This window comes from Pan troglodytes, chromosome 10 (genome assembly GCF_028858775.2).
Source record: "Pan troglodytes isolate AG18354 chromosome 10, NHGRI_mPanTro3-v2.0_pri, whole genome shotgun sequence".
Lineage (NCBI taxonomy): Eukaryota > Metazoa > Chordata > Mammalia > Primates > Hominidae > Pan > Pan troglodytes.
The window spans coordinates 74,933,364-74,960,665 of NC_072408.2; the positions used below are offsets into that span (position 1 = coordinate 74,933,364).

General features: G+C 37.1%; 1 protein-coding gene and 1 long non-coding RNA gene across 7 annotated transcripts in view; one reads left to right on the plus strand and one right to left on the minus strand.

Annotated features, from left to right (window-relative positions):
- Positions 1 to 2,669, plus strand: part of LOC107966622 (uncharacterized) — a 216,643-nt gene extending 213,974 nt beyond the window's left edge. For all 6 annotated transcript variants that reach the window (XR_010148072.1, XR_008538503.2, XR_010148074.1 and 3 more), the window contains one exon: positions 262 to 2,669. This is a non-coding gene — a long non-coding RNA (uncharacterized LOC107966622). The remainder of the gene's footprint in view (positions 1 to 261) is intronic.
- Positions 2,528 to 26,387, minus strand: IL26 (interleukin 26). Its single transcript, XM_001152032.7, has 5 exons — positions 26,217 to 26,387; positions 26,075 to 26,131; positions 25,780 to 25,914; positions 2,701 to 2,766; positions 2,528 to 2,614 (listed from the first exon to the last, which is right to left on the minus strand). Exons 1-5 carry the CDS (start codon positions 26,385 to 26,387, stop codon positions 2,528 to 2,530), a joined length of 516 nt encoding a protein of 171 aa, XP_001152032.1.
- Positions 26,388 to 27,302: the final 915 nt, after the last annotated feature.

Here is a 27,302-nt window from a genome sequence, read left to right on the forward strand (position 1 = left end):
GCAGGGGTTGGTGGGGGGCTGGGGTGTCACTGTTTTGTGCAGGTGACCTACTGATGATGCCACAGAGACCTGAAGGAAATGGGGGCTGGCCTGGTCTCTCAACCCTGCTGAGGGTTCTTTGCAACACTCCATGCTACCCACTGGTACTCAAGCTCCTTCTGCTCTACCCTGAGCTAGCCCTGATATAATGGTTGACAGACAAAACTATCTTTTAAATAATTTTTTTATGTTTCTGTCTTTTCCTGTGTCCTCACATGGCAGAGAGAAGCAGCAAGAGACGGCCAGACAAAACATCTTAATGGGATACTTAGTCTCTTTGTTTCATCCAAGAGGGATCTACCAAAAGGGATCACCTCCTACAAATGCTAAATGGGTTTAAGGTTTATACAGCAGCTCATGTGGGTTCAGGGATGCACAGGCATTTCCCAATGTGTCATCATCCCTGGTTCTGATAAAATCCAGAGTGGGGCCTGTAAATCAGAGGGCTTCACCCCTGAACCCACAGCAGCACCACCAAGACACAGTGTCCCCACTGTGCACAAGATTACAGCTTCTCTCTTGCTGCCCTTTCAATATACCAGTCCTTACTCAAGCACACAAAAACTGTGCTTTTGCCCCTGGCATTTGAGAAGTTTGTGAATAGACACCAGCACTTGGATATTGATTTTTCACACGATGGTGACTTTTAAATTCCTCTATTGCTCCTGACTGAGTTTAGCAACCTCTTGACTATTCTGGAAAACCAAAGAACTTCGGAAACAATCAAACAAATATTAAATTCAATCACCCAGCAACACTGGGGAGGCAAATGAAATTTTACTCCTAAGAATCTAAAGCCCCCATAGTAAATATTTCTTTGCTGACTGGCAAATGAATGTTTCTCAGCCCTTCTCATGTCTGGAGACACCAAGTAATGGGACAGCTCTTAAGCTGTCCCCATGGTTTGTGACCAAGACTGGGGGCTACTTTGGCCTTCGTGGAAGTCCAGCACACTTCAACTGAGCTGCCAGTGGTGCCGAATCCTGGAAAATGCTGAGAGCCCTAAAAGTGGATCAAGGAAAGGCTGTCAGTGCATCATCTCCCCCAGTCCTTGGCAAAGCCAGGGAGCAGGTTCCTGATCCCCCAGATTCCAGCTCTTCCTAATGTTTCTCAGGAAAGAAGACTGCCCTGCTGCTGATGGCCCAGGAGCCTGCCCAGAAAGCTCTGGGTAAAAAGCAAGATGAAAAGAGTCCTCCAGTCTCCCCTCACCAATGCCCTGCAGCTCACCACACCTTTCCTGTCCTGTATACTTGTCTAGGAATGACATCCCCAGAAGAGATCAGACATGGTACCACAGTGTGTTGATGGGGAAAGGCAGAAAGGGATCACTTTGGAATATGAAATCAATCAAGAGAGGGTAGTTCCTAGGGAACAGCCTGATGACCCCATGACTGAAACGAAGAACTAGGTGGTGGGAAAGCAATGAAGAGAAAAGTTTCCAGAGACACAATCCATGAAGACCTTGGTGAAGTCCCACCTATTAATACAAAAGGTGCCAAGTCCCAGAATTGTCAGCGTGCAGCAGGGGCACAATGAAAGCCTTGTGGGAATGAATTGGCTGGTGGCCTAGGATGTGCCATCAGAAGCTATTCCTGTTTTCCATGCTGTATGCCAATAGCACTGAGCAGAGTCCCTTTAATGCAAAACAATGGTTAGGCCATATTACTCATTTAACTGAAGGGCTAAGTATGTAGATGGGGTTTTTAGACATTATGAAAAGTTGACTGTGGTGGAATTTGAACTGCATTTAGCCTTTCATTTGGCTTCTATGAACTTTCCTAGTTCTACGGCACCCTGAAGCTGTGTTATCAAGATTCAGCATCATTTGATCTTGGTTGCTTGTGGTCTTAGTGGCTTGGGTTTCCTGTCAAAGGCATTCCTGGTAAATTATTCCAAGGGTTAGTTACTTTGTGCATCTTATTTGCTGTTATCTTGTAGTTACCCCTTGCACTCCATGAAATTCTAGCATGCTGTCATGAAAAGGACACCCAGGAGAAAGAAACACAATTTATTTAATTAAAATCAAAATGTGTTAAGTACTAAGTTCACACTGGGCATAATTAACAATTTTCAAACACTTAAACAGACAATCATATACATAACATCTATTTAAGTCTCAGTAACATTACATTGCATTCCAGAAATCTGTCATTCCCCCTCCACCCCCCACATCCCCCTCCACACACAAATATTACATGAGTTAATTCAGGTTACATACTTTAAATTAAGTTGACACAATGTACTTGTGAATGACAAAACATGTTCAGAATGGAAACATTATTTGAAAACACAGAAAATATGCAAATTAGTGACAACTTATATCCAAAACGTTATTATACTAAATCCTTCTTGTCTATTCTGAATCACCTAACATGCTGTCAGTATTATGTTAAAAAGTTTTTAAAAGAAATAGACTGTTATAAACATATTTCTAGCAGTTCTTATTGTATTTCAAAATAACTGTAAAATCAATGTACTTGGCTTTGGTTTACTGACTGCTTTCCAATAATTTTTTAATCCAGGAAAGAAGAATATCCAGTTCACTGATGGCTTTGTAGATTCCTTTGTTTCCAATCTGCAGATAAAGTACAGATATAAGAGAATAAAGTTTTCATATTTTAAAAAACAAAGTTTTTTAATATAAGGATTTAGAATTATTACCCTATAAAATATTCTTTTCATCCTGGTAATGGATTTCATCTCTCTAGCTGACGAAGCACAGGAAATCTAAGAAATCAACAGTAATTACAGATAATATTGTTGGAGAGGCATTAATGATACTCTCTTTCATTCATTCAACAAATATTTATAGAGCAGGTATTATGTGCTGAGCACTAGATATGCACTGGCAAAATAAATAATGCATGATCTTTTTCCTCACAGAGCTTAAAGTTTCATGAGAAAGCAGATGACAAATAAAACAAAAACAAAAATTTACAAATTACAATTAAAGCTGTGTTAGCAACTCTCGAAACTCTATGACAGGGATTCATAGGAACCACCTACCTTCAACTGGGTGGTCAAGGAGGGGTCTTTTGAAAAATGACATTTGTATTAGCCCATTTTCACACTGCTATAAATAACTACCCGAGACTGGGTAATTTATAAAGAAAAGAAGTTTAATTGACTCACAGTTCTGCATGGCTAGGGAGGCCTCAGGAAACTTACAATCACGGCAGAAGGTGAAGGGAAACCAACGCACATCTTACCTGGTGGCAGGAGAGTGAGCAGAGGGGGAAGTGCCATACTTTTAAACCATCAGATTTCATGAGAATTCATTTACTGTCATGAGAACAGCACAGGAGAAACCTCCCCCATGATCCAATCACCTCCCGTCAGGTCCCTCCCTCCACATTTGGGGATCACAATTCAAGATGAGATTTGGGTGGGGACACAGAGCCAAACCATATCAACATTTAAGTTGAGATAACAGAAATGGGAAGGCACAGGCTATATGAGAAACTGAGGAAAGGAGAGAGGAAGTTGGGGAGAAGACACAAGAGAGTAACTCAGGCAGAGGAAAATATGCTCCTCCGAGGCAAGAGAAAGCTCAGTGCTTTCCAGAAACTGAAAGAAAGCAAGCAAGCATGGCTGGAGCAATTAAGCAAGAGAAATGTGGGAAGCATGAAAGACATGAGAATGACAAGAAAAAAAATTTACCTTTTAAAAAATCACTCTGCCTGTCATGTACAAAGCACAGAACAATGTTCAGTGTAGACTACAAGGAGAAGGCACCTAGGACATTAATATTACTTTCTAAATTAGGAGAAGCAGCAGGCTAGTATCTTGAGCAGTTGGCTTGTAGGCTGGCTGGCCAGGGGAAACTACCAGTCCGCTTTGTGCAAGTGAATTCTCAAACCCTATCTGAGCACAGGAATCACCTGGGCGTCAAACAGGAGAAAGTTAATATCCTACTCTATTCTCCCACAAATTTCTATAGGACTAATAAAAGAAAAGAAAGGAAAGAAAATGTGAAAATGCCTAATTTATCTACTTAGTTTTTACTCATAAAACTTTTAGCACTGGAATAGACCAAGGAGATTGAATAAGCCGATTGTTTGCACTTTGCAGAAAGGGAGACCAAGGCCCAGGTAGTTAAGTCACTCACCTAACATCCCACAGGGAGTCCTATGCTTGTGACAAAATAGTGTCACTATCTAACAGTTAAAGATAAGAGTTAAAACTCGTGAAACGGAAGTGGGTAAATGATAACATTTAGTCTCTAAATGTCCTCTCGACAAAAGAATGTCATATCAATAAAGATAACACTTAGTTCAAACACTTGAAATGAAAGTGGCTAAATGATAACATCTATCAAAATGCATGAAACATGGCTGAGGTCAACCAACAGGTCTCTTCAGGGGTGTTCATGGTGGTGATGGTTTTCTGGCTCTGCCCAAATGGGGATGCTACCTTCAGATCAGACCCTGCATAGGAGGGAAGAGACTCTTCCTGTGAAAGGGGCTTTCATGATTAGGCACAGCAGACTGCTGTGATCAAGGGGCTGCAGACACAGACTGCTCAGCTTAAGGTACAGTTTGCAGGATTCATGAACACAGGGTTAGACCTCACTGTGATAGGAGCCCTGACTTCAGAATGCTCTTTAGGTGTATTTCATGTTACATTTGCACCAAACTATACAACATGGGATTCTTTCTCTGGGATGAGTGGAATGTTCTAATCTGTCATTAGTGTGTCTGTGAATGCTCAGTAAAACTTCATCCTAATATTTAATGCATAGAATCCTTTTTAAAAGTAGTTCCTCATGTTTCTAAAATCATGTGTTAGGATTTAAAGATTTTTTTTTTTTTTTTGAGGCAGAGTCTTGCTCTGTCTCCCAGGCTGGAGTGCAGTGGTGCAATCTTGGCTCACTGCAAGCTCCACCCTCAGGGTTCATGCCATTCCCCTGCCTCAGCCTCCCGAACATCTGGGAATACAGGAGCTCTCCACCACGCCCAGCTGATTTTTTATATTTTTAGTAGAGACGGGGTTTCACCGTGTTAGCCAGGATGGTCTCGATCCCCTGACCTCATGATCCGCCCGCCTCGGCCTCCCAAAGTGCTGGGATTACAGGCGTGAGCTGCCGCGCCTGGCCAGGATTTAAAGATTTAACACTGAAGGTAAGAGACCAAAGAACCAACCACATTCTGGACACTACAGAAGTTAAATAAAACAGGTATTCCTGTCAACTGTGTCTTCTACCCGGGGAACTTGGATGTGCAATGCATCCCACAGCAGGTGGGAAGTGCCAGAGAGGTTTTGTCCCTCACTCACACCAAAGGCACATGCTACTCTAGGAAGAGTAATGAAAGTCAAAAAGGAGGAAAACACTGTTCAATTAAAAAAAAAAAACTAACAGTGCCAGTGTTGCCACTACAACTGCACTCTGGTTGAAGGAATACTTCCTGGTGCCTTGAGCACTGCTTACTACGAGTGACCCCTAGTAAAGATCTGATCTACAGAGTTCTCATTTTCTTTATACTGTTGTAAATGTGTCCACAGGTCCAGTAGGATAGCAGATTTTACTGCCATAATTCAGATTGCTTTGCTTGGAAAGAGGAATTTATTAAAATGATGATTTCCTTTTCTTTATATTTTTGAGTCTAGTTGCAGTGGCTGAAATTACAATGTGTGATAAAAGGGTCAGCAGTTTTATCATAAGAATGGCTGAACGATTTGACAAACTCAACAGAAGCTGATATGATCTAGACCAGAGGCAATTTATTGGTAGGGCTAGAATAACTAGAAATCAGCTCTGAGAAAAATGTGAGATAATCATGTCATAGGAAACATTCATTCTTTATTATTAAGTCAATATATATTTATCACATACTTACTATATGCTAAGCATACAGCAATGCCTCTGCCATATAGCACTGATTTACAGTTGACAATGAATGATTTACAGCTGAACAATGCTGGATAACGTTAGGTGCACTGACCACCCCCCACCAATGAAGTTAAAAACCTGCATAAAACATTAGACTCCCCGCAAATTAAACTAATAGCCTACAGTTGACCGGAAGCCTTATTGATAACATGATTAATCAATTAACACATATTTTGTGAGATAGATAGATAGACTGTATTTTTATAATGAAATAAGCTGTAGAAAAGACAATGTAACTAAGAAAATCATAAGGAAGAGAAAATATATTTACTATTCATTAAGTGGAAGTGGATCATCATAAATGTCTTCATCCTTGCCATCTTCATGTTCAGCAAACTAAGGATGAGGAGGAAGTGGAGGAGTCGGTCTTGCTATCTCAGGGATGGCAGAAGCAAAAGAGGTGGAGGAAGTGGAAGGGGAGGCAGGAGAGGCAGGCACTTGGTGTAACTTTAAGGAAATACATAGTAATTTCTGTCTGACTTTTTTAATTTCTCTAAAAATATTTCTATACAGTACTAACCCTTCTTCCACCATTTGCTTTAGTTTCAGTCCTCATATCATAGAAAAGTTCATGTCATAAAAGAAGTTAAAACCACTCTTGAATAATTGGAACCCTTACGCCAATTGTCTAATGTCAATTTGTTTTCTGGGATTGCTTCTTCTATGTCTTCTTCCTCATCGTCTGGCACTGGTTCAGAAACACTCATCTCCTTCTGCTAATTCCTGTGGTGCAGTGTCTACTAGCTCTTGAATTTCTCCAAGATCCATATCTTGATATCTTCAACCTGCCCCTGTCCCCACCATCTTTTTGCCATAGACACAATCTATTTTGTGATTTCTTTGATTAGTTCTGTTGTAAATTCTATGAAGTTATGTACAACATCTGAACACACTTTTCTCCAGCAGGAATTTATTGTTTCAGGCTTGATGACTTTCATGTTTTTTTCTATAACAATGATAGCATCTTCAATAGTGTAATCTAAACTTTGACGATGTTCCCTCCATTGGTGTTCTCTTCCATATTGTTGACAATCCTTTTTGTAGAATACCATATGTAATGAGCCTAAAAGGTCCTTATGACCCCTTGATCTAGAGGCTGAATTAGAGATGTTGTATATGGGGGCAAGTAGATTACTTCAGTGCCTTCTGTGTTGAATTCATGGGGTTCTGGGTGGCCAGCAGCATTGCCCAATATCAAAAAAACTTCAAAAGGCAGTTGCTTACTGGCAAGGTACTTCCTGACTTCAGGAACAAAGCACCAATGGAACCAATCCATAAAAAAATGTTCTCATTGTCTGGGCCTTCATGTTGTACAATGGAAAGACTGGCAGCTGGTGTTTCTCTCTTCCCTTCAAGGCTCAGAGGTTAGCAGCTTTACAAATAAGGGCAGTCCTGATCATAAACCTGACTGCATTTGCACAAAACATTAAAGTTAGCCTATTCCTTCCTGCCTTAAAATCCTGGTGCTCACTTCTTTACTGATAAATGACTGTAGCATTGTTTTCCAGAATAGGACACTTCCATCTACATCAAAAACCTGTTCAGGCAGATACCCTTCCTTCCCAGTGATTGTTTTAATGGCATCTGGGAACTTGTCTGCTGCCTCTTGGTTGGTAGAAACTGTTTCTCTTGTTATCTTGACAGTTTTTTTAAGCCAAATGTCTTTCTAAAATTTTCAAACCATCCTTTGAGGGCATTAAATTCTGCAGCTGTAGATCCTTCATCTTTCTTTTGTTTTAAATTGTCATATAATGACTTCACTTTTTCTTGAATCGTATCAGGGCCTATAGATGTGCCTTTCTTTTAGCAGTCCTACACCCACATGAAAGCTGCATTTTCAATAGGAGATTTTTAAAAAGGTGTTTCCGGAAAAGTGCAAAGCTTTCACACCTGCTGGTGTAGCTGTAGCAGGGGATTCAGAAATTTCCTTTTCTTTTTTCACAATGGTCCTTATCCTGGACTTGTCACGCAACCTCAGCTGCATACCTCACTCTGTGGTACGTATCAAGCAATTCAACTTTTTCTTGTAGTGTCATGACTTTTCTCTACTTCTTGGGAGCACTTCCAGCATCACCAGTGGCACTTTGTGTGGCACCCATGGTATTATTCAAGATTTATGATATTGCACAAAACACAGTGAAACATACACAAGAGACCACTTTTTACTGCAATGGGCAATTTACTATAGCAACAAACTGCTCACATGAAGATAATTAACATTATACAGCATTTTAAGTGGATATTCACAGCACTTGAGCACACTACAATAGCAACAGGAGGTGGCTACAGAATTATTATAGTAGTACAGCATTACCACAAGTAATTTTGTGCAGCTAATTATCTTCATGTGAGCAGTTTGTCTCTACTCACATTACTCATTGGTAATGTGCAATTTACATGCAATTTGAACACATTGATTGGTAGAAGCAGTTTCTACCAACCAAAAGGCAGCAGACAAGTTCCCAGTTGCCAGATTCTTTAATATTGTATCTTTACCTTTGTTTACAAACCAAATGGCTCCATGTATGGTCTGTAAGTGTCTGTGTGTATAGGTTTTGATACATTCTAACTCTTTATAATAGATTTGTGGATACTTCATGGTAGCAAATGATAAAATAGACTAGTAAATACATATATTTTATGCATTAATGACATATTTTTCTTAATTTTTCCATATTTCTAGGCTACACATCTCATCTGCAAGTTTGTCAAATTGTTACAAATCTCCAAAAAATTGTCTAGTGCATTTATTGAAAACAAAAAAAACCACATGTAAGTTGACCTATGCAGTTCAAACCTATATTTAATGTACAAAAGTACCCTGCATGAAAATCACCCCAGGGTACGCTTGAGGCCTCACAGTCTGCCAAGACACGGAGTGATGCACAATTACAATTCTATATGACAAATACTGTGATTAAAACAAAAACATGACTGCTCCAGGAGACAGAGGAGAGGTAACCTCTGAAGTCTTCCAGAAGAAAAAAAGTGACTTGTGTCTCGAAAGATGAGTGGAAAAAGCAGGAAGAAGAGATGAGTAGGCAGGGAAGCAAGGTGTTCAAAGGCTGGAGAGCGCAGAGAGAATTTAAACACCCTTCAGGTCTCAGCTGAAAATCTTGGACTAAATCCGAGTTATGGCCCCCAACCTCCACCTCTGCTGCAGCACATCCTCCTATGTGCTCCCTTTGCAGCACCAATCACAACTTGAGACTAGCCAAGATGGGAAGAAAGCATTTTCTTTCTTTCTTTCTTTCTTTCTTTTTTCTTGAGACAGAGTTTCACTCTTGTTGCCCAGGCTGGAGTGCAGTGGCGCGCACAATCTCAGCTCACTGCAACCTCCGTATCCTGGGTTCAAGCAATACTCCTGCCTCAGCCTCCCAAGTAGCTGGGATTACAGGCACCCACCACCACGCCTGGCTAATTTTATATTTTAGCAAAGATAGGGTTTCACCATGTTGGCCAGGCTGATCTCGAACTCCTGACCTCAAGTGAACAACCCGCCTCTGCCTCCCAAAGTGCTGGGATTACGGTGTGAGCCACCACGCCCAGCCAGAATTTTCAATGAGCTCTATGAGGACAGAAATATTGTCTGTCGATTTTCATTGAGTCCCCTGCATCTGGAATAGTGTTCAGCAAATACTAAATAATAAACATTTGCTGAATAAATCAATCAACAAATAAAATGCAAGCATCGACTTACTGCCTCAGGGTCCACAAGCCTACTTGTTTCTTAAAAATTTGAAGCGTGGCCTAGACATTAGTGACCCTTATAACTTTGTCTAAAACAATCAGATAAACAAGCAATACAATTCTTAGTTTTTTTCCAATTTCCTTATGTGTTCAAAAAAATCATACAAATTTGTACTGCATATGATGGCTAAAGCAAAAATGGAAAACCTCTACTGATTGTTGGGGTAATCAGACCCAACACCGGGTCGTGGGGGCAACGAAGTCCAGTGGAGTCAAAGGAATGAGAAAAGACAGTTTGAGAGAGAAAGTGAGTACAGGGGGCCAACACGAGTACGGAGGCTGCAAAGGCCCTGAGCTCTGGAAGCCCAGACTATTTATTGGTGATCAAACAAAGAAACAGGTGGTGAGAATGTGGGGTTGAAAGGGAGCATTGCATTAAGCACATGATTTACAGCTGTGACGGTTTAGCATATGCTCTGCTACTTGAGATAATGGAGAGCAGGTTCTTTTAACTCAAGATACAATCGATCCTGGGAGAGCAAGGAGCCGACAAGTCTAGACACATTCCAGAGGCCACGAGGGGTTTTATGCCCTGAGCCCTGGATGCTATCCTAGCCCCTACGGGTTTTATGCCCTAGGCTTAGATTATGGTGCGTCAGGGTAGGCTTCCACCCTTTTGCACAGAGCTTGGTGTTCCAAAAGCCATGAGGGGTTTTAGACTCTGGACCCCGGACATGTTCCAAGACTGTTTTACATTATATCAGACATGCAAGCCCCCACCTCAGCTTCTCCCAACACTCAGCTTTTCCCCCAACACCAATAATTTGAGGAAAGGAGATAGTGGGTTATGAGTCGACAGCTACATGTGTCACGGTTCCTCAGAGAATTAACTGTCCAGACTGCATTCTCATGGAGAATGGCCTCAAATCCTCTCTCGACAAAAAGGATTTTATTAGATTATACTCTATCATATTATAAATATACAGCCAGAGGGTAAGTGAAAAACCATACATAAGACCTTCATTTTTATAGACCTCAATATACAACTTCAGACTGGATCATAACCACCCTTCTTGTTGTTTTTTGTTTTTTTAGTTGACCTTAATGGCTAAGATGGTTTCTACTCTGACCACAGCCTTGGTTTCTTGAAAGTTTTTCTTCTCCAAAATACAAATGATAGATAAGAGTGACAGATAAGAGATTCAACTAAAGACTAAACTTAATTTTATTGTTTTACTGCAGATACAGACTCTTAAGCAAATCTTATTCACTGACTTTTTGCACAGTTGTTCACATGGGGTCCTACAAATATTATCTGAAGTGCTTTTAAAGCCATACTTGAGAAAATTATGCTAGTATAATGTTTAAAAAATAGACTAAATAAATAAATATCAGTTTGGCAAAAAAAAAAAAAACAGCACAAGCACAAGGACACCAACACAAAACTACTGACACCAGAAAGATTTATAGGAAACTTTGAAAGAAAATAACAAAATTAGCATAATTTGAAGAAAGCACGATTAGATTTACAAGCAAGTTTTCATGAAAGTAGAAAAGAGGGACTAAATTATTAGCCAAGTGTCTCTCTGCGAAACCAAATTCATAATCAGACATTTAATTTTAATAAAAAGACAAATATCCAACAACTCAGTAGATATTGAACAGAAAAGTTTACAAAACATCATTATCCAATTTCTATATTCTCTATAACTACAAAGATCATCTGATATAGGTAAGCTAGCTTACCTAGAATAATCTTAAACCCTTGTAAGACATTTCTTCATGTTCCAACCACAGAAAAAAATTAGAAAGAGTTTTTTAATACGTTAAATACAAATAGATACTATAGTAGGATAACATCAGTGCAGGTTTTTACATTTTTCAGTGTTATTATCATTCATCAGAATTAGTTCACACAATTTAGCATGTGAATTAAATTCCTAACTCAGCAATAGAGCTGCACCCCATAATTTTTTATTGAGACATAATAGATGTAAATATTTTCAGGGTACATGTGACATTTTGGTGCATTCATATAATGTGTTATGATTAAATCAGGGTAACTTCCTCCCACTGTATTTTTGAGCCCATTAATCAACTTCTCTTCATCTTGCCACACCCCTACCTCTCCCAGCCTCTGCTCACACTCAATCTATTCACTGTCTTCATGAGATCCACTTTATTAGCTCCCACAAATGGGTGAGAACAGGAAATAGTTGTCTTTCCATGCCTGGCTTACTTCACTTAACATAAAAACCTCTGTTCCATCCATGTTGCTGCAAATGACAGAATTTCATTTTTTTCATTATACCACATTTTCTTTATCCATTCATCCGTTGATGAGCACTTAGATTGATTCCATATGTTGGCTACTGTGGCTAGTGCTGAATAAACATTTGAGTGCACGTTATCTCTTCAAGAAATTGATTTCCTTTCTTTAGGATATATATCCAGTAGTGAGATTGCTGAATCACATGGTAGTTATACTTTTAGTTTTTTGAGGAGCTTCCATACTGTTTTCCATAGCAGTTATACTAGTTTACATTCCCACCAACAGTGTGCCAGGGTTCCCCTTTCTCTACCTCCTTCCCAGCATCACTACTGCCTTTTAAGTTATAGCCATTCTAACGGGGGTGAGATGGTATCTCACTGTGGTTTTGATTTGCATTTCTCTGATTAGTGATATTGAGTATTTTGATATGCCTGTTGGCCATTTGTATGTCTATTCAGATCTTTTTCCCATTTTTAAATCAGATTATTTGCTTTTTGCTATTGAGTTCTTTGAGTTCCTCATATATTCTGATTAGTCCCTTGTCAGACGGATAGTTGCAAATATTTTTTCCCATTCTGTAGGTTGCCTTCTTACTTTGTCGATTGTTTCCTTTGCTGGGCAGAAGATTTTTAGCTTTACATAATCCCATTTGTCTATTTTTTTCTTTGGTTGTCTGTACTTTCGAGGACTAACTCAAAAAAAAATCTCTGCCCAGACCAATGTCCTGAAGTGTTTCCTCAAGTTTTCTTCCAATAGTTTCATAGTGTTAGGTCTTATATTGGGCTCCAATCCATTTTGATTTTATTTTTCTATACTGTGAGAGATAGGAGTTTAGTTTCATTTTTCTGCATATGGTTATCGAGTTTTCCCAGCATCATTTATTGAAGAGACTGTTCTTTCCCTCAATGTATATTCTTGGCACCTTTGTCAAAATATGAGTTGGCTGTAAATGTATGGATTTATTTCTGGGTTCTCTATTCTTTTCTATTGGTCTATGTTTTTTGTTTTTAATGCCAGTACCATGCTCTTCTAGTTACTATAGATTTATAGTATGTTTTGAAGTCAGGTAGTGTGATGCTTCCAGCTTTGTTCTTTTTGCTCAGTATTGCTTTGGCTTTTGGGGGGTCTTTTGTGGTTCTGTGGTTCCGTGTAAATTTTACCATGTTTTTCTATTTCTGTGAAGAATGCTAGAAGTATCTTGATAGAAATTGCATTTAATCTGTAGATAGCTTTGGGTAGTATTGATATTTTAACAGTATTATTTCTTTCAATGAAGGAGCATTGAATATCCATGTTTTGTGTGTGTGTCCTCTTCAATTTCATTGTTTTATACACAATTTCATCAATGTTTTATAGTTTTTCCTATAGAGATCCTTCACTTCCTTGGTTAAATTTATTCCTAGGTATCTTATATTTTTGTAGCTATTGTAAATGGGATTTTTTATTTCTTTTTTATATTGTTCACTGTTTGCATGCATAAATGCTATTGATTTTTGTAACTTGATTTTGTATCCTGCAAATTTACGGAATTTTTTTTTTATCAGTTCTAACAGTTTAGGTAGAGTCTTTAGGATATTTTGAATATACGACCATGTCATCTGTGAAAAAGCATAATTTAACTTCTTCCTTTTCAAATTGAATGCACTTTATTTCCTTCTCTTGATTATTTGCTGTGACTAGGACTTTCAGTATTATGTTGAATAAAAGTGGTGAAAGTGGTCAAACTTGTCCTGTTCCAGATGATAGAGGAAAGGCTTTCAATTTTTCCCCATTCAGTGTGATGTTAGCTCATCATATATGGCCTTTATTGTTCTGAGGTATGTCCCTTCTATATCTAGTCTGTTAAGGGTTTTTATCATAAAGGGATGTAAATTTTATTGAATACTTTTTCAATATCTATTGAAATGATCATATGGTTTTTGTTCTTGGTTCTTTTCATGTATCACATTTATTGATTTGCACATTTTGAGCCATCCTTGCATCGCTGGGATGCATCCCGCCTGATCTGGTGAATGATCTTTTAAATGTGTTGTTGAATTTGGTTTGGTAATATTTTTGTGAGGATTTTTGTGTTTGTTTTCATTAGAAACATTGGCCTGCAGTTTTCTCTTTTTTGTTGTGTCCTTGTCTGATTTATATCAAGGTACAACTGGACTCACAGAATGAGTTTGGAAATATGCTCTTCTCTTTAATTTTTTAAGAGTTTGGGTAGAATTGGAATTAATTCTTTTTAAAATGTTTGGTAGAACTCAGCACTGAATCCATTAGGTCCTGGGTTTACTTTAATACAAGACTTTTGTTACAGCTTCAATCTTGTTACTCATTATTGGTTTGTTTAGGTTGTCTTTCTTCATGGCTTAATCTTGATAGGTTGCATGTGTCTAGTAATTTATCCATTTCTTCTAAGTTTTCCAATTTGTTAACATATAATTTTCTGTAATATTCTGTAATTCTGTAATAGTTATTTGTATTTCTGTGGCATCAGTTGTTATGTCTCTTTTTTCATCTCTGATTTTATTTTGTATTTTCTCTTTTTTTCTTAGCTAAATGTCCACTGTTTATCTTTTCAAAAAAACCAATTTTTTATTTTATTGCCCTTCCCTATTGTTTTGTAGGCTCAATTTCATTTGTTTCTGCTCTGACATTTATTAGTTATTTCCTTCTACTAAATTTGGTTTGTTCTTACTTTCCCAGTTCCTTCAGATACATTATTAGTTGTTTATTTGAAGTCTTCTACTTTTTTGAGGTAGGCATTTACTGCTATAAACTTCCCTCTTAGGATTGCTTTTGCTGTATCCCATAGGTTTTGGTATATTGTGTTTCCACTTTTATTTATTTTAAGACATTTTAAAATTTCCATCGTAATATATTTACTGACCCATCGATTGCTCAGGAGCATATTATTTAATTTCCATGAGTTTTCGTAGTTTCCAAGATTCCTCTTGTTGTTTATTTCTGTTTTAGTCCATTGTGGTCAGAAAAGATACTTGACATAATTATGACTTTTTGAATGTGCTGACACTTGTTTGGTAGCCTAAAATGTAGTCTTTCTGGAGAATGTTCCATGTGCTGATGAAAAGAATGTGTATTCTGTAGCAGTTGGGTGAATTATTCTGTGACTGTCACATAGGCCCATTTGGTTTAATGTGTAGTTTGACTTTTTCTGTCTAAATGATCTGTCCATTACTAAGATTGGAGTGTTGAAGTCCTCTGCTATTATTGTATTGCAGTCTAGCTCTCCCTTTAGATCTATTAATGCTTGCTTTATATACTTGGGTGCTCTTATGTTGCATGCATAGATATTTATAATTGTTATATCCTCTAGCTGAATTAACCTCTTTATCATTATATAGTGACTTTCTACCCTCTTTTTACAGACTTTGGCTTGTAGTCTATCTGATAAAAGGATAGCTAGTCCTGCTCTTTTTTTGGTTTCCATTTGCATGGAATATCTTTTATCCATCCCTTAACTTTCAGTCTATGTGAGCCTTTAGAGGTGAAGCAAGTTTCTTATAGGTGGCATATTGTTTGGTCTTGTTTCTTTATCCATTCAGCCACTCTGTCATTTAATTAGAAAATTTAGTCCACTTACATTCAATGTTATCATTGATAGGTAAAAACTTACTACTGACATTTTGTTACTTGTTTTATGGTTGTTTTTTTTGTTTCATTTTGTTTTTTTTAACTCCTCTCTTCCTTTCTACTGTCTTCTGTGGTTATTTTCTTTGGCAGTATGTTTTATTTTGTTGCTCTTAATTTTTAGTGCATTTATTATAGTTTTTGCTTTGTGGTTACCACGAGGCTTACAAAAAACCTCTTATAAATATAACGAGTTATTTCAAACAGATGACAACTTATATTTGATCAAAATAAAAAGGGACTAGAAACAAACCAAGGAAAAACTTTTAAAAACTATACTTTAACTCCATCCCCCAACACACACACATTTTGACTTTTTGTTGAGGCAGGTATAGGTATCCTACCCAGGAGCTCCAGATCATGGGGAAGCTGATTGTCCACCTCAATCCCACATTTTCCAGTGTAGTAATTGTGAGTTGGGAGAAAATTTTCCCTATGCTTGGTGCCTGGCAGATTGGGGGAGGGGCATTGTGGATGTAAAATTCCAATTCTGTTACTATCTGCCCAAAATTTTTTCACTTCTCTGAGGCCTCAGGAACTGTCTTATCCTCATATATTAGCATTCTGGGATATTGCTGGTGATAATCATAGTGCTGTGTATTTGTTTTTGGTTTTCAGGATGCAGAAGAAGGGATAGTGAAGCTAGCTTGCTTTTTCTCCGTCATTTTTCATGCCTCACAATTTTGACAGAGAAATTATATATCATTAACCAAGAAATGAATTTGTCAGCAAAACAATTCAATAACATAATTAGAAAATACCTTTACCAAAATTAAAACCAATTACTCATAATTTATTTTTTTTCTTGAGACAGAATCTCCCTCTGTTGCTGAGACTGGAGAGCAGTGGTGCAATCTTGACGCATTGCAATCTCAGCCTCCTGGGTTCAAGTAATTCTCGTGCCTCAGCCTCCTGAGTAGCTGGGATTATAGGCATGCACCCCATATCCAGATAACTTTTTATTTTTATTTTTATTTTTATTTTTAGTAGAGACAGGGTTTCACTATGTTGGCCAGGCTGGTCTCAAACTTCTGGCCTCAAGTGATCTGCCCACCTCGGCCTCCCAAAGTGCTGGGATTACAGGCATGAGCCACCATGCTCAGCCTATTTATCTTTAAATTAAACTACTGCTGGCCGGGCATGGTGGCTCAGGCCTGTAATCCCAGCACTTTGGGAGGCTGAGGTGGATGGATCACAAGGTCAGAAGATCGAGACCATCCTGGCCAACATGGTGAAACCCCATCTCTACTAAAATACAAAAAATTAGCTAGGCATGCTGGCACACGCCTGTAGTCCCAACTACACAGGAGGCTGAGGCAGGGGAATCGCTTGAACCCGGGAGGTGGAAGTTGCAGTGAGCCAAGATTGCACCACTGCACTCCAGCCTGACAACACAGCAAGACTCCGTCTCATAAAAAATAAATAAGCTACTACTATAAATTATACACATTATACAATATAATACTAATATTAAGCACTAAAAAAGTATCTGATTACTTAAGAGAACCACTCCTTTGTAAATTGTTGAGAAAATGTAATTGGAATAAAAATTAATGTTCTGTGCATGAAAAGCAATAAGGGAAGCACTAACAATTTTGCAGAACTACTACATGCTAGGTACTTAATTCTCCCAACGACCTTAAGATGAGGCTACTGTTATTGAAGACACAAGTTTTAGACTTTGCAGCTGATGAAAGAATAAGACAGGATTGGTCTCATTCTTGCTTTATCAGTTCAACCAGTTGCAATTTTTACAATTTTAAATTACAGGGATGAATAATTGGTAATATTTTACAAGTTGATAAGCTAGTTGCAATTGATGATACAAGTTACTTATTAAACAGCCTACAAACAATGGAAACACAATATTCTGTTTGCCAATTTTTGCCAGACTTTAAAATTAATTACATGCAACCGACATGAAGAAATGTGTCTCTCTAAATACCAATTACTGTTCAGGTTCTCAAAATGTTAATTAAAGTAGATGATGAAATCTTAAAAACTAACAGAAATTATTTTCATTTCTATTTTGATCACTAGCAATTAGGTAAATTATTTTATGAATCCAATAAGGTGACTGCTAAATTCTCTTTCAAGTCTGAGAGTATTTGAGTTCTGTAAGAATCTCTAAAATGTCTTCTTACATAAACAATTTTCCAAATATTATGGCTAGAAAAGAGTATAAACATAAAGAAGTTTACATTACACATAACTTATTTTTTGAACAATTATACTATCTGACTTACCCAAATCAAACTAATTGGAAAATATATTGTATTAGGTGCTGCAAAATGCTTAGAATGTCACCAGAAGCAATGAGAGGATGTCCAAATACAGTGGTACTGGGAATTCCAGTCCTTGGAGTCTATCATGATAATTTGTCACGCTGTTTTATCTTAAGAGTGGCTCAAGAAAACGGACTTGCCAGGAAGCCCAAAAGGCAGGTACCTTAGAAAAATCAGATAAGCTTCACAAAAATAAGAAATAATTTCATGAGTTAATAATGAAACAGAGAAAATGACAACAAAATTAATAATTCATTGGTCATTATGGGAGAAAATCAGAAAACCAACCCCTTATGTTGAAAGCTAGCAAATAAAGGAAGATAATTAAGTATTTAACCTGGCTTTCTTATACGATAACTTCCTCAGAACATCCAAATAGGAGTAGATTCTATTTATTGAATTATCCCAGCTTATGAGTAAAGAAGATAAAATAGAATTTAAACATTATTATTTTGTAGTGCCTTATGAATTAACGGATCTAGACAATAATTGTCAGTGGTTGTTATCATCGTAAAAATAAAGATCATACATCATGTGACCCAGTGAAAGCAAACAATGCTACCTATAAAGTGTTCTAGCTAAAACATCAAGCTAAATCTGATCAAGTCTCTCTGTATAATTGTTAATGGATGGTAAATAAAGAGGAGAATATATTAAATGACACTATGAAAATGCAGTCAGAAAATACAGACTATGAGAAACTCTGTAAGACAAATGGCCGAATGTCCTGAACAAATAAATTTCAAAAAGGAGGAAGAGAAGGAAAAGAAGAAAGGAAAGCGAAATCATAGGAAATATGGTAGAGTTTACAGAAATGTGTTGCTTCAATGAGTGGCAAAATCAGCACTAGACTAAACAATACTTTGGTCCTGCCTAACAAAGCTTAAAAAACAAGATCTGAAAAGATCAAACTGTTTGCAAGTAATTTAACTGTGTCCCAGAAGGAAACTCAAGAATATTTATAGAAATATAAAAATGTCTAGGATCCAACAAGGTAAAATTCATAATATTTGACATTTGATCAAAATTACCAGCCATGCAAAGATGCTGTAAAATATGACCCATAACGGGGGAAAAATCAATCAATTGAAACCGACCCAGAGTGGACACAAATGTTACAATTAATCAATAAGGATATTTTAAAAGTTGCTATAACTCTATTCCATATGTTCTAGAAGTTAGAGAAAGACTGATCATGTTCAATAGAGCAATGTAAAATATTAAAAAGACTCAATTCAAACTTCTAGAGATAAAAACTACAATGTATGAGGTGAAAAATATTCTGAATGGGACTAACAGATAGGCACTACAAAAGAAACGATTAGTGATCTTGAAGATGTAGCAATAGAAACTATTCACAATGAAACACAGAAAAGACCAGGAAAAAACAACCCACAGAATCAGTGAGCTGTGGGACAACTACAAATGGGCTAATATATGTGTAATTAGCATTCCAAGAGAAGAGACAGAAGGAGATACAGAAAAAAGTTTTTGAATAAATAATGCTGAACAATTTCAAATTTGATGAAAACTATATACTCGCAAATACAAGATTCCCAATCAACTCCAAGCACAAGAAGCATGAAGAAAACTACATCAATTCACATCATAATCAAATTGCTTAAAACAAGTAATAATGAGAAAAATAAAAGGCATGAATATGTTATGAGTAAAAGGATGGAAAAAGACATAGCACACTAACATCAATCAAAAGAAAGCTGGAGTGATTCTATTAGCATCAAAAAAGAAGTGGATTTCAGGACAAAGAATATTATTAGGGACAATAAGGGTAATTTTATAATGATAAATGTGTCAGTTTATCAAGAGAATATAACAATCATAAACATTTCTGTACCTAATAACAGAACTTCAAAATACATGAAGCAAAATCTGATAGAACTTCAAGAAGCAACAGAAGTTCACAATTAATGTCAGAGATACCAATAATTGATAAAATAAGTAGAAAAAAGTTAATAGAGAGCAAAAGTAAAAAGCTGTCACAACTAAATCTAATTGAAATGTATAAAATACTCAGCCCAACAATGGCAGAATACATATTCTTTTCAAATATACGTAGAACATTTACCAAAATAGACCAAATTCTGGGTTATGACACATGGATCAGCAAATATAAAGGGATTCAAGTCATACAAAGTATGGTCTCTGGCCAAAATGATATCAAATTAGAAATCAAAATTAGAAAAGTATCTAGAAAAATTCCCACATATAAAAACTAAATAACACTCTTCTAAGTAACCCATATATAAAAGAAAAAATAAAAAGGGAAATTAGCAAGTAATTTAAAGCAAATAAACATGAAAGCACAACATAGCAAAGATTGTGAAATGTAACTAAAGAAGTACTTAGAGGGAAATTTATAGTTCTAAACTCCTATAATAAAAAGTTAGAAAATCACAAATTAATAATCTCAGCTTCCAACTAAAGAAAAAAAAAATTTCAAGTTAATGACCCAAGTTTCTATCTTAAGAAACTAGAAGGAGCAGACTAAATATAAATTTAATAGAAGAAAATGAATAATAATGTTCAGAATAAAAATCACTGAAATAAAAACAGAAAAGTAACAAAGAAAAATCAATGAAACTAAAAACTGGTTCTTTGAGAAATCAATAAAATTGATGAATTTTTAGCCAGACCCATGAGAAAGAAAAAATAAAGACAAAAATTACCAATATCAGAAATAAGAGAGGTGACATCATCCTGTACTATGCAGATATTAAAAGCATATTAAGGAAATATCATGAAAAATTATCTGGCTATAAATTTGGTGAATTTGATGAGATGAATAAAATCACTGAAAGACACAAACTACCAAGGTTCCTTCAAAAAGAAATAGATAATCTGAAAAAATAACCTTGCATCTACTAAAAAATAGAATACATAGTGTAAAATCTTCCCACAAAGAAAACTCTGAGCAAAAATGGCTTCACTGGTAAATCTTGCCAAACATTGAAGAAAAAATAAGTCTATACTAACACTTTCTGAAAATTGAAAAGGTAAACCCTTTTCAACTTTATGAAGCCAGGATTATGCTAGTATCAAAGTGACACAGATATTACAAGAAAACCGTAGACTAACATCTAACATATGTAGATGCAAAATTTTTAAGCAAAGTTTTAGCAAATTAAATCTAGTGATGTATGAAAGAAATAATATATCATTGCCAAGTAGAGTGCATCCCAGAAATGCAAGATTGGTTTAACTTTGAAAATCAATGTAATTCATTGTTTCAATTGTCCAAAAATTAAAAATCATACAATCCTGTCAATAGATGTGTTAAAAAGGCATTGATCTAAATGTGATATTTAAAATGAGGAAACTTCTGAATGTAAAATTTTTTCATGACCTTTGTGTTAAATAATTATTTCTTCAATATGACACCAAAACATGGTCCATTAAAGAAAAAACTATTATATTGTACTTCATAAAATGTAAAATCTCTTCAAAAGACACTAAGATAATAAGAAGGTGTCATAGATATCTGTCATCCAGGTTGGAGTGCAGTGGTGCGATCTTGGCTCACTGCAACCTCCACCTCCTGGGTTCAAGAGATTCTCCTGTCTCAGTCTCCCGAGTAGCTGGGACTACAGGCACGCGCCACTGCGCCCGGCTAATTTTTGTATTTTTTCTTGAGATGGGGTTTTGCCATGTTGGTCAGGTTGGTCTCGAACTCCTGACCTCAGGTGATCCACCCATCTCGGCCTCCCAAAGTGCTGGGATTGTAGGCGTAAGCTACCGTACCTGGCCAAATTCTTATATATTCTCCCTTGTATACAAATATAGTAATGTTAAATATAGTCATAAGAATTCTGCATGCTCAGAAACATTCTGATCTTATGATTTTTATGCCCTCAAGTCTCCCCTCTCCCTGCTACTTGATCTTTATTTCCAAAAGTGGGAATTAGGAACAGAAACGAACACAACAGTCCTCAACACAAAAGCTTCTTTCTTATGAAGACAAAACAAAGCCAGTCAACTAAAACTAAATAAATAAAAGAAAAAACTAATTCAACAACTTGGTCATTGACAAATTCATCATTTGGCAATTGTTCTGGAGCAGGCACATGGACAGTTTTTTAAGTATATTAAAGGAAAGGAGGAATGGGGTGGGAGGAAAAAGAAAGGAATGAAGGAAGGAAAAGGAAGGAAAGCACGAGGTCTCAGCCATTTGACGAATATCCATCAAGTGCAAATCCATACCCTCAAAATGTGGCAATTATTTATTTCATCACCTTTATCAAATAGTAATGAGTGACACAATGTTGCCTATGAACAGGAATAGAAAAGAATAAATGGAAAGGAGGCGGATAGGACCAGTTGCTCACCATGAGCATTTTATTTTTATATCTGAATTTTGAACTATCTAAAACCTAGAAATGTTCAATAGTGGGCTGGTGATATGAATGTCAAAAGAGTTGTACTGTTATCTGCAGCCAGTAATCATAAAGTTCCATGCAAATGAACTGCAAGTGAAATAGATATTGATCATCTCTAGCTGACAACATGTGATCCAGTATCTAATTCCGGGTTATACCAGAGTTCATCTTTTAAGTTTTTCTTTCTGGTGATACAAAACAACACCCACCAAGGATAACTCAAATATAATCCAGGTAATGAGATTTGGTAATATAGTACATAAGTATTCCATCATTGGAACTGCAATATTTCCCCAACCCAAATACTTCTATTAAACCTACCAGGGAAGGCTACTGTAAATTTTAAAGGAATAATTTAGTACTTTGCTCTTGATATGTGAAATTTTTCACCTAATTCAGCATGTAATCAACAAATCCAACCAGAGTCATACCCTATTTGGTAAAATATAATTATCTGAAAAAAAGTTACCATCACAAATTAAAATGTCTTTGCAACTTTAGCAGAGTAAGCATCTTTTAATAACTCTGGTATCCATTAAAAATTGTCAACAGAAATAAAACAGGTACACTGATAAGAGCATTTTAAAATCCCATGCACAAGCTAACAATTTATAAAGAGCTGTAGTAATCCTTACTATTACCTTGAATGTATTAAGATACAAAATACATAATTACTGGATTCTTCAAATGATTTAAAGCAATTGATATCATATGTTTTGCTTTTTAAAAATTATTCCCAAGGTTTGGGGCAGAGGAAACTTTCAGAAGAACACAAACCAATGTTTTATTGTTGGCATAATTTCAAATATTAAGTGCACACATTAAGCAAGTAGGCTGTGTGCCAAAATTCTGTGTAAATCGGCTGTTCAGAACACAGACCGCATTTAACTCTGCAGCAGCACTACCAATGCAGCATTCATTGCTCAATCAACCCCTCAAAATCCTGTTTAGCCTATAGCATCATACTAACCTAAGCATTATCCCAGAGTACCACCTCCAGGAAACAGAATGGGCCATTTCCTTCTGTCTCCCGATCGAGGAAGAAGCCTTGGATCAGTTTTAAAATATGTCAAGGTTCTGCAGAAAGCTTTCTAAAGCTCAGAGCGTGCAGAACGGAAGGCCCCCTCTCACAGTCCCCCCTTTCAAGAAGGGACTTGACCGCTTGTGACTTGATCACTACTGCTCTGAATCCCCAGAGCTTTGTTTTACTTATTTTTCCCACAACAACCTCAATAGTACGGACGGCAGGGGAAATACAGCAAGCATAATTAGTTTCAATATGTTGACCATTTATACATTGATTACATTTAGTGTCCATTTTTATTAACAAAATATATTTAAATTAATGTTGTTTACTTCATGTTTTATAACTTCTGTCTGCTAAGCCCTCTCCCAACCACTGATTCAGAGCTTCATAGGGTAGATGCTCAGTTAATTTGTATTAAACAGACAGATACCAGTTTCTGCTGCCAGAAATATAAAATTATGTTTGGCTGAAACATTAGACACCAGGCCAGTTACCTTTTCCCTAAATCAATGTCTGCAGTCTTTCTAACGCTCAGGCCAATCCTGCCGCTTTATGTTTCACGGGGGAGCTTGCTTTACCCCAGGGCATAAACTTCACAGCTTGTAAGACAACTGATGCTCACACTGATAGGCTTGAGGTGGGAGGAGGGAAGAAGGAAAGCGCGGAGTTACGTGTTGCCTGGCGAGATTGATGAGATGATGTGTTCGTATTTGGCCACAGGAGGGAGCCAGACACTTTGGGAAGCAGCAACAACCAACCAGAGCGGCGCCACACTGTCCCACCCACTTTAGGAAAACTTCCCCAGAAACAAACCAAGAAAAACCAGAGTTCCTAGTCATATCTAGGTTTCCTAAGCTTTTCATCTAGAATATTGTTCGTTTTAGGTTATAACTGTCGCTATGTGTTCTCTAGCTATTTGGGTCAACAAAACCAAATTAGTAATGAAAACCTGACATGGATTTGGGGGTTCTGACCAGACACTCTGTACTGTATCAGGCAAGGATTTAACAATGCAACTTAAATTTAAGAGACTATTTATAGTTACACATGTACTTTCTTCATAAGGTTGTCTTATAGGTTTAAGCATAGAACAAAATTTCAGGCACCAGAACTGGCCCAGAGAATTCTCCCTGTGTTTTGCAAAGAGGTATCAGTTTGTAATTTCTTTTTATCAGTGTTGTAATTTTAATAAAATATGAGAGTTTATGAAAAAACGTGCAATCCAAACCTAAGTAAGGGTATAACAAACACAAACTAAGCAAAGACATAGAGAACTTAAATTTGTTGGGTTTTTGTTTTTTTTTTTTTTTGCTTGTTTTTTTCTTTTTAACCTAGCTGATCTACTCACACTCATAAAATGCCTCATGTACTCTGGGCTGAAATTTGGGTTACGGAGCAATTTAGTTGACCACAAGAAAAAAACATCTTAACTCTTAAAAAATAAACACCCCCTCCCCTCTAATGGCCCAGTGTTTAAGTCTCAGTGACCATGATGCCCAGGATGAAGAGCTCCTTTCCAACTGGCTTCCCAAGGATTGCAATAAGGCTCCCAACCCAACCTTTGTACCATCTGCAAGCTACAACTGCAGGAGGCTGGAGAAAGCATACTTGGACCCCAACCAAGGGCACAGAAAAGCTTCAATATTCCCCACAGAGGCAACTCGACTAACATTGCACAGATTCTGGCTCAGTGTTTTTGTTTTTGTTTTGTTTTGTTTTGTTTTGTTTTGTTTTCTGCACTGGTCTTTATTGCTGTGGAAGTTTTCATAGAAATGTGATCACTTTTACCTTCTTAATTAATTCTCCACTGCTTGCTATGACAGTGACCATACTGAGGCATCAAATAATTTAGGTACCAAAGAAGGCATGTCTATCCCTTTTTAAGTTTTTTACTGAGATTATGCCTTAAAAGGGGCACAACTATTTTTTTAAAAACATAAGTAAATAAGAAAAAGGGCATCAGTTAGTTATTATTATTATGGGAAAGAAGGAAGGAAGGAAGGAGAGAGAGAAAGAAGGAAAAGGAAGTAAAGAAAGAAGGAAGGAAGGAAAAGAAAGAAAGAGAGAGGGAGGGAGGGAGGGTGGAGGAAGAGAAAGGGGAGAGGGAGGGAGGAGAGGGAAGGAAGGGAGGGAGGGAAGAAGGGAGAGAGGGAGGGAGGGAGGAAGGGAGAGAAAGAGAGACTTAGAATAGTGTTTGGCACAAAGTTGGTACTCAAGAAATATTAAATGGATGAATGGATTACTTGGGAATCACATAATGAGAGAATGATTTTAAAGTATTTATTTGAAAACCATGTCATGTTACTTTAGCTCTCTTCAGTGTGTTTTATGAGCCATTCTTTAAGAAATAATAAATAGCAGCATTCTGAGTAATGTACAGTTATTTAATGCTATTTCCCTGGTGATGACCTCTCCATTTGGACTACAAGCCAACAATTACAAAGCTCGTTTTACTCACCCTTTGGTGTGAGACAGATTCTTACATGCTGACTTCTAAATAGGTTTCTAGGATCAAATGCACAGTATTTGTTGTGTATACTTACACAGTGGCTCAATTTCTGCCTAAGGCTATGAAAGTCCTCCACAAAGCGTATTTTCTTGCAGCCTTGCAATTGCAGTTGACCAAAAACGTCTTCCATGAAGAAGGACAGAAGCTGTTCTTGAAATTGACAGTTTTTCTAAAAATAAGATACAAGAAATTGCATATGGTAAATTATGAATCGTTTTTTAATGTCCCCCGATCATTACTTAATTACTCTTTGAAAAAAATTTAAATGCAGGGGGAAATAAACATCAAATAAGTGGAAATGTAAAAAAGAAGAAGACTTTCTGACTTACCATAAACTGCTTTTTTGTTTTCTTTTTTAATAATCGTATATTTTTTATGCGGTCTTCCTACAATAAAACAGAGAGAAACAAGTTGTATCCAAGATTGTAAATGTCCTTGAGGTCATGATTTTAAGCAGAGCCTAATACTTACTGGAATCGTTGCTTTGAGCCATGCTGCTTTGATATAGAGAGCGTCAACAGCTTGGGACAATGTTCCCCTTGGGTAACAACTTTTGGTGAAGGAAGATTGCTTGTGCTTGGCAATGGCAAGAGACAGAGTGACTAACAGCAACCCACACCTCAAAATGAAATTCACCAGCATTTCCCTTCACCCCACTCAGCGTGTGTCACTCACAGCAGCCCAAGAGATACTAATGCCGGTTAGATGAGAGGATAACCTACTTAATGTAGCCCTCAAAGCCACCAGTCCAATGAGGTGCTATGAAAGATAATTTACAGTTTATATAGAGGAAGATCACTTTGGTTGTTCTATTTTTTTAAGAGCTTGCTTCATAGTCAAAAAACGCTGATCACACCATCAACTGACATTATTTAAAAGCTCAGCCTTACTGGTAAGATTGGGTTCTCATTTCCGAAAAAATTCAGAATTTCAGTTGCCTATCACAGCAGCTTGCATTATTTTAAAAGGCATGCCAATAAAAACAGGATGATTTCCAGGGGGCTGTGTCATAATTTTTTAAACCCCATGTGAAAAATCTCCTTTTCTAACCAGAATCCCAGAAAAAAATTTAACAAGGGGGTAGAAATGGGCAGCCCCAGGAAATCTGCTCACGATTCAAATGGGTCTTGTGTTTATTGCTTGCCACATCCTTCACCCAGCTTCCCCCAGAGGCCATTATTCTGCAGATAGCAGCGAGAACATTTCCAGTGCAGAAACAGTAACTCCCCTTAACATATTCAAGATATGTTTGGAACTGGACTTGGGACTATGGTCCACAATGTAATAAGTTCTCTGTCATCTCTGTCCAAATTTACCACTCAGACTTTCCGTATAACTCCCAACTTCCAGGAGAGTGCAAATTCCTTGAAGAAAGAGACCGTATATTTTCACCTTTGAATACAGCATCTACCATGGCACCTCATCTAAAGAAGTGCGTCCATTATTAATTGAGTAAATACTTTTGTCACATCATGACGTGCTACCATAACTGCTTTATTTTTTAAATTTCTTCCATTCACACATTTTTATTAAAGAAAGACTTGCCTACACAAAAAC

What these genes read in the sequence shown, in the direction of transcription:
- IL26 (XM_001152032.7), bottom strand. Translation starts at nt 26,387, where the DNA reads ATGCTGGTGAATTTCATTTTGAGGTGTGGGTTGCTGTTAGTCACTCTG. An exon ending in AAACAAAAAAGCAGTTTATG is followed by an intron (nt 25,915 to 26,074) that starts GTAAGTCAGAAA and finishes TCTTATTTTTAG; the next exon opens with AAAAACTGTCAATTTCAAGA. An exon ending in GGCAGAAATTGAGCCACTGT is followed by an intron (nt 2,767 to 25,779) that starts GTAAGTATACAC and finishes TTGATTTCTTAG; the next exon opens with ATTTCCTGTGCTTCGTCAGC.